General features: G+C 37.0%; 1 protein-coding gene across 1 annotated transcript; it reads right to left on the minus strand.

Annotated features, from left to right (window-relative positions):
• Window positions 1–2332: 2332 nt before the first annotated feature.
• On the minus strand, window positions 2333–5729 carry LOC107088469 (chromosome unknown open reading frame, human C6orf58). The gene is made up of 8 exons (XM_015380651.1): window positions 5358–5729; window positions 5179–5265; window positions 5026–5099; window positions 4841–4945; window positions 3597–3715; window positions 2999–3140; window positions 2806–2902; window positions 2333–2722 (listed from the first exon to the last, which is right to left on the minus strand). The coding sequence occupies exons 1-8, from the start codon at window positions 5653–5655 to the stop codon at window positions 2571–2573; spliced, it is 1074 nt and encodes a 357-aa protein (XP_015236137.1). The 5' UTR covers window positions 5656–5729; the 3' UTR covers window positions 2333–2570.
• Between the last annotated feature and the right edge of the window lie 2269 nt (window positions 5730–7998).

Raw genomic sequence — 7998 nt, forward strand, 5'->3', positions numbered from 1 at the left:
GCTCATGCTGAAAAATCTGTGAGATGGAGTTATGTTTGTTTAAAAGGACAAGAACTTCTTTCGGTTTATGTAAAAAGAATAATTATGATAATATTTAAAGGTTTTTCCAAAATGAAGTCTGACCAATAAGCAACAAAACAGAGAAAAAAACGAGAACAAATATGTGTATTTGTGTCATTGTGAGTTTGTTTTTGATACCGTTTTATAATGACAATCAAAATGTAGCAAAGAAACAGTATGTTTATGTTTATAACACACAAAAAAATGTTTTTTATTACACTAGATGTTTGTTCTTTTTCTTAAAAAACACAAAGGGGAGTTTTTCTGCTATAATTGTATCTGTACATGGAGTCAGAATTTGTGCATTATTTTGTTAAACTTAACTGTTCAGTTTGTCTCTTAATAAAGACTTCTCTATAATTCTTGTTTGATGTTATGATATCTTTAATCCTAGTAGTCTGGCTGTCCATAAATGATTTTCATCTGTGGTTTCACAATATTTGACTTTTTTAAGCTTAATAAAAAATTTTAGTGCTGCTAATATCTAAACCATCTTTTAAAGTTAAATAATTCAGCATGAAAACTTTGGCTAAAATGTTGACCTAAATGGCATTAATCAGTCTGGTTGGCCAGGTTGCCTTGCTGTTCCTCGTAGTGATATTTTAATGCACAACCACTAGAGGGCAGTAATGACCTGCTAAAACTCTGCATAATAATCAGTGGTTCTCAAACCTTTTATCACAGGTACCACATTGGTAAACCCCACTTCTTGAAACTACATCTTAGTTTTGAACATGGGGATTTCTGCTTAATCTTCCTTTAAATCCAGCATTGCTGCCTTGCATGTAAAACAAGTGCAGTAAAAAAAAGTTAATCTATGCTTCACTGACTACCTCTTATCATTTGTATAGCATTTGAGATTACGAAATGTAGAAAACACACAAGATTACTAGGGGTTTTGCATTTTTGTTTGCCTTTCAGCCATATTAATCAAGTCCCCCTGAATCTTTTTGGAACTAGGAATGTAGTTAAATTGGGTTAAATGTAGTTCCCATAGTTTTATGTCAAAGGTACACTTAAAGCTGCAGAAATGTCATCAACAAATGTATTGGTTCAGTGCTGTCTGCATTAGTTTTAATGGACATTTATAAATTATTTTCATTGCAAAGGTTTTAAATACATGAAGCTTAGTAACTACCTTAATCTTCCCCTGGTTCTGTTGACACACTTAACTCTGATTCTGTTTTACTTTGTCTCTCTCTTTGAAAAAGCCACTGAGGAAATGGTTACTGAAATGGTTACTGTATTTGATCACTCTTAAAGATAATCATCTTGATAATGAACATCAAAAACAACAAATCTAACCTCAAATGTCTGCCTTATTAAGCAGGTTTGTGGGTTTAATGCTGGTATGAGTTCACATGACTGATGAACTCTCCCCTCCCCCTACTTTAATGTGTCCATTGATGTAAAGTGCAGGTGGTTGATCTGCCTTTTGGGCACAGTCTGTCAAATGTCTGTATCTCCCTGGATACAAAAAACAATTTGAAGTTTAATTTAACAGGGAAAGCAGTACTTTACCTTTGTCTTTTGTTTTTTTTTGTGTTTTTTTTCTGCTTGTGGCTGATGGTACTCACATTGAGCCTAGTACTACTGTATGTTTAAGGCAAATTTTCTCCCCACTGTTTCTACATGCATGCTCAATATGATGGATGGCTAAAAGGTCATTAACGGCATGCAGGTCTCCATCTATTGACATATACCTGTTCAGGAGACACGATTATTATAATGCTTTGTATTTCTGTAAATTTATTAGATTTTTGTTATAAAGTGTCTTGAGATGGAATTTGTTCTGAAATAACAATAGAAAAGGAGTTTTAGCGTTGTGGGTAAGAGCAGTGCCCTTGTGTTCTGAGAGGGCTGCAAGTACTCGGTTTGATCCCCACAGCCTTAACTCTGGGTTCCTGAGCAAAATGTTTGACCCCACACCAGAGTGAATTTCTCCAGCGTGAGATCAATAAAGTACAATTATTATTATAAACATTAACCAGGACACCATGTTTTTTAGCGCTCACCCTCTGTAGACTATAACATATTGAGACAGCATCAATATGGTCAAATAAAGAAATAGAAAAATAGATAGTTATTTTAGTCTATATTTAAATAAAAAAATATTGAATATATTCACTGTTTAATTGTAAATTATACAGTAAGAAAACTACTTTTGTCATTATTATAATTGTGAATCAAAGTATTTTTAGTTAGAGTTTAATGGTGTGTTTACTGTAATATTTGAATCAATTTAAACAACATGCACCATCTGAAATAGAGCGTCCACATATTTTAAAATACATACATTTATTTAATGGGACATTCATTATACATTTTGGTACTCCTTATACATCAAGGATCACATCTCAATGATTGTGAAAACGATTGAAGAGGACGTAGTCTGTGACCAGAAGCTATCTAAATCTTCAAATGTAGGACCTTTTGTTATTTGAATTTTAAAAAGTTTTTTTTAGGAGCTTAAGGGACCCTGGTTATACTGAAGTCGTCATCTCTCTGTCTCAGCAGGTTGTACTCATTTCTGTGACAAAGGACATGAAAGTTGCAGTGGGGAAGCTGGGATTTGTTATGAGCTCCTCCAACAACTGTTTTCCTCTCTCTCTGGTGGTCAGCGAACACATCGCTCCTTTCCACATACGAACCATAGACCCACCTAGATGGAGATAAGATCATTTTTAACCTTTGTGGCTTAGTAATCTAAACTGAAAATGTTTTAGCATATTATTGCGTTCCTACCAAGAAGGGTGTTGATGTTTCTCATCCAGGCAAAAACAGACAGTGAGTAGTTTTCCTCCGCACTCAGATCAGGAATATTTGGAGCTACATCCCCGTTCTATAGGTAGGAGTAAAATAGAAAGAAAAAAAACATTATGTACATTTGGAAAAATAGACATTTTAATGGGTAATGCTTCAGCTAAGATGTACACACTCGTAAAATACGGCCTGGCAGAGGATTCAGGAAGAGCAAAGACTTTTCCAGGTTGGAATGGAAATGAGCTGCTGCAACATACTCTGCAGAGTTCAACCAGCTGTTGGCAAATGACTGCTCCTCAGATGAATAGTGGCTCTTCCTGCAGAATAAACAAAAGACGTGAGACATGAGTTTAGAAAGCTGAAATATTAATTTAGACTGTAGATGCCCAGCATAGGATCTGACCTTAAATACAGATGTCAGCAAACAACAGGAGATGGAGACATAATACTGTCAGAGCATTCTACAGTCTACTGCTTAAGATTTAAATTTGAGAGGCCAAAATGTCAATTTTTCATTATACCGAAGTATATTGTGATATATTTCATATCAAGATGTAGGGTGCAATAACAATGCTTGTCTACAGGGTCTGCCTATTTCTTAGACTTTAGACTGAGATATTTTCTGTGCAACTTCTTCATAAAATCACATGTAACAATATCACCTTTAAAGAAGCAAGCTTTGATTTTTTCCAATCTGAGTTATTAAAAAGATTTTTGAAAGATCTGAGAAAAAAAAAAAGGAATTTTAACTGCAAAGATGAATGATGGATTACTTGGTGTCGCATGCTGCAGAGGCGTAGGTTGAAGCCATTTGAGCTTCCCAGTAGACACCGAGAATGGAGTCTTTCTTCTCGGCATCAGGCAGGGTAGACTCAGTGGTCGCCTTGAGAGCCTTAAAGGACGCACATTGACCATTAATGACGAACAGTACGGCTCATTAACTTAAAATATCATCATCAAGCTTGATTTATTTAAGTAGCTCAAAGATTAAAATTGAACTCAATACATTTATACACCTCAAAACATTCCATACATGTATTTCTGTATTTACTTCTGATCATTGCTTACAGTGGATTTTAACTCAAACAAAATAGCAGTGTAAATATGGAAGGAGTGTTTGAGAGTTGTCCCCTGAAAAAGCAGGGTCAGTTAACCAGAGATGGGTCTTCAACCAGTGCTGCATCCATGCACTGTGGAGAGCTTAGTGGAAGGAGAATGTGGGTTGAAAAAGCTGCTCACCACAGAAACAGGCATGACAAAATTGTGAAGCAAATTCAAGTGTTTTGAGGAAATAGATCAACTGTGATCGGACCTCTAATGTTAAGCTACTCCTAAATAACAAATAACATCCAAAACATAGGACTGGACATCTGATCGGTTGTCCAAAGTTCATTTAGTTTGCTACGCCAGCAGCTGGTGTTTGTTCACTCTACTGACATATAGGCAAAAATACTGAATAACCTGATTTAAAGGCAACAATGTCACTGTGCTTTATTGGCCAGTGAAACTAGACCCACACCTCAGACAAAGTCTATAGGATATTTTAGGGGTGAAGAAACACCAGATCCAACTGTGCAGATGGGTTGAAGGAAGGTTCTCAGAAACCTGAACTTCCATGAATCCTCAGCTGAGCCACAGGGAAGTTTCCACCATGCCGCACTGCACTGATCTAGTAATTCATGCAAAGGAGCTTCGACTAAGTAATGGGAGCTTAGACTGAAGGCTAACATTTATATACTAAAGATAAGTTCTTGTAAACTAAGCCAATAACCTTTGGTTTTCATGGCTGTTAGCCAGAATTATCCAGAAATAATAGCTTTGAATGTGTCATGGACGGTCCTGTCTGTCATATACAAGTTTGACTTTTTAATTAAATCAACGAAATCGATTGTCAAGTGGGAAATATCTCCATTAATTTCTGTCTGAGACTAATTCCCTTTATTGAATTTGAAAAAGAAATCTGTCTAAAGTGTAATTTTTTATCATGTATAAAGTGGTTCCAGAGAGGTTTAAATACCTGGAAAAATGCGTCCCACTTGGCCATGGCATCAGGGTAACTGGTTGAACATCCAGCATAGGTAGTACAAAAACCCTCTGCACCAGCAGGTGCCTGCATCTGGACCTGGTAACATTATAAGAATCATTGCAGTTAGCCTTATCAATATGCATGCATCTTGTAAGATGACAGAAGATCAAAATAACCTGAATGTTTTCTCCCAAGAAACCTTGTTGTGCAGCAGACAGGAATGGAAGTGATGAGGAGAAGTAGGTCATGCCTGAAATAAAAAAGGCCTAAAGAGTTAGCAATCTCTTCTGTGAGTGCTCTGAGTTGCGATGTTTATCGGAAACACTTACAGCCCCACAGGCTCTCAGGTGAAATACACATAGTGTCTCCTGTTTGCAATCCGCAGGTTGTTATACCAGTTGGGTCACTAAGGCGACCTGCAGAAGCATAACATTTAAATTATATTTTGAACTATTTGACACTTTCTAAATAGTAAAAACAGGAAATAAAAGACAAATTGCCAACTTACCTGAGGTTAGCATCCATCCAAGCTGCAATGGTAGTCCCCACATGGGATTCTCATTGGGGTTGGTTCCCAAGTAGCCAATATAGGGGTCTGTAGCACCAATCATCAGACGGTACAAACTCTGGCGGTTCAGATAATTCCAAGGATTCGGATTCACAATCCCATCCACCATAGGTAGTTCATTGACTTGGCTGGCTGTTTGTGACCAAAGGGTTGGCATGCCATTTTCCAGAACCACTGCAGAGCTGCTTAGAGTCACTGCCAGAGCAAGGAGGAGGCCAAGGGTCGCAAGACGCAACATTGTTGTCCTCTGTGATGGAGAACAACTGAGCCGGGAAGAGTGCTCTCAGGACTGAGAATAGTTTAGGATGACAGGGTTTATGTACTCTCTCTCTGCTTACATTTCTATGGCCTCAACTACCACGAACAAGCACGCATACAATCACTGTAACGGTCCTGTCTGATGGTTTGTGGTTCAATGGACTCTAACCCACAAAAAGATAAGAAGTTCCAAGTGCATACAGGTCAATACTGTCCAAATATACAGCCTAGTGCAAAGTACATGTGGCCATAATGAGTCTTTTTGATCCTTTTAGATACAACATTTTATGAAAACAGCATTTAAAAAAGTTTAGACCACAAGCTTTCAGGAAACCCATTTGGTCAACTAAAATAAGACAATTATAAAGGCAACCCAGAGCTGTTCTGTAAGAAGAAAGGACACATGAAAAAAGCCAATCTATCGATCTGCCTTAAGCTGTCAAAACAAAATTTGTTTGGATTTAAAAGACATCAAAGTATGTCAGAGGTTATAGAGTCCTGAAATGCAGACGGATCCATTGATTCGTTAAACTCCTTGAACTTTACAGCGCTAACTCTGCACCTGTCTTCCCATAACAGCATGTAAGGACATGCCATGTAATCTAATATAATTTTAAGCAGCATGTGAACTCTAGAACATTCACACAGTCTCTGCTACTAATGATATCAATAAACCAGGGCATTATGCAAGGATTGTAAAGGATATATTCTATGGGAGGTCAGAGGAAACCTTCAAATTTATGTTTGCCTTCAAAATATGCCCACACATAAAGATTAATAATATATAAAAGGAGAGACACTCCATACAGGTAGGCTACATGTCAGTTTAATGCCAAACCAATTTTAGCATGTTTACGACCAAAATGTTACAAATAAATCTATTTAGATTTTTTTTTAGTATAACAGAAAATAGTTTTTTCTTTTTCTTTTTTGTAGGCCTCTCAATCAACCCTTTGAGATGTAGCAGTATAATGGTTGTAGTGAAGCTTGGTGATTCTATGCCAACAGGGAGTGTTAGAATGGCCTCTAGTGGCTGGATTCTGCAGGAAGCTTGAAGACAGTGTTTAGTACATTCTCACATCAACAATCCAGAGGTGGCTGCGCCTTTGTGGCTCAATGGATAGATTGAATAATGGCTGTCTTGCAGTTGGAAAAGTTGTGCTTTGATTGCAGTTTGCTCCTGGGCAGGCCTCCTCACCCTATCAGTTGGTGTCTGACCTAAGACATCGCTAAACAACCTACCCTGAAACTGGGCTAACAACATTAATATGCACTAAACTCAGACCACACGTTTATTAAAATATACAGATACTTTATTTAACAAACATTAATTAATCTGGACACAAATACAAAAAAAAAGAAGAAAACAACTTAAAAACATTTACCTTTAACAACTTATTTCAAAGATTGGTTTAATCATTATTTATTTATTTCATTTGAACTAACTTGTTTGTTTTGTTCCCAGGACAGTAGCCTACATAGGAGCACTAATAGCTTTATTTGGTCTGTTCCTGTTTGGCTGTGACGCCATCCTGGAGAAAAATATCAGCTGTGCTGCTACCATCAACACTTTTGTTTATAGAAGTTGGAGCTCGGCCTTTTTTTCAGTGTAGTCCTGTTTCTCTGGCTGTCACTAACTGTATGTCCTCTCTTCACATGAGAGCTTGCTTTGAGCTCTTCTGTCTGGCTGTATGTTTCCTGGACAGGGCCGGCTGTGGAGCTGGTTTCCATTGCCTTTTGTATCTCTGCTTCTGTCTCCTTGAACCTCAGGCGACCTCGGCAGATGACCGCTAACACTGATTCCAATTCTGCTGGAGGTTTCTTCCTATTAAAAGGGAGTTTTTCCTCTCCACTGTCCCGACCAAGATGCTTAGTGTGAGGGATTGCCTTTGAGTCAGTGAGTTGATGCAATCAACTGGTTTTCCTTAGATGGAAAACTTTGAATAAATTTGACTGTATGATCTGGTTTAATTGTATAGTGCGTTGAGATGACATGTGCTGTGAATTGGCGCTATATGAATAAACTGAATTGAATTAATACTAACAATATAAAACTTCAATCTGTGCCTCCATTGTCTTCAAATGTTTCATATATTCAGTTTGATATTTTATTTTTTATTGACCACAGGTTTGGTTTTATTATTACTGAATAAACATGTTTATATTTTGTGTATTTTAAACTGTATTTCAAAAAACTTTTTTTTTATCTTATTCATCACTTGTATGACATGTTTTCTCTTCTCCTTAGGCTGTTTTCTAAGGAAGAGGATTAGAGCCACTGAAAAAATAATAAAAAAGGAAAAAAGTTGGAATTCTAACTTTA

Source organism: Cyprinodon variegatus, unplaced genomic scaffold (genome assembly GCF_000732505.1).
Source record: "Cyprinodon variegatus isolate N-32 unplaced genomic scaffold, C_variegatus-1.0 Scaffold219, whole genome shotgun sequence".
NCBI lineage: Eukaryota > Metazoa > Chordata > Actinopteri > Cyprinodontiformes > Cyprinodontidae > Cyprinodon > Cyprinodon variegatus.

Excerpts from the sequence above, each read along its gene's own strand:
- LOC107088469 (XM_015380651.1), bottom strand. The coding sequence starts at position 5,655 with ATGTTGCGTCTTGCGACCCTTGGCCTCCTCCTTGCTCTGGCAGTGACT. Across the intron at positions 5,100-5,178 it reads ACCTGAGAGCCTGTGGGGCT|GCATGACCTACTTCTCCTCA; the intron begins GTAAGTGTTTCC and ends TTTTTATTTCAG. Across the intron at positions 3,716-4,840 it reads AGTGGGACGCATTTTTCCAG|GCTCTCAAGGCGACCACTGA; the intron begins GTATTTAAACCT and ends GCGTCCTTTAAG.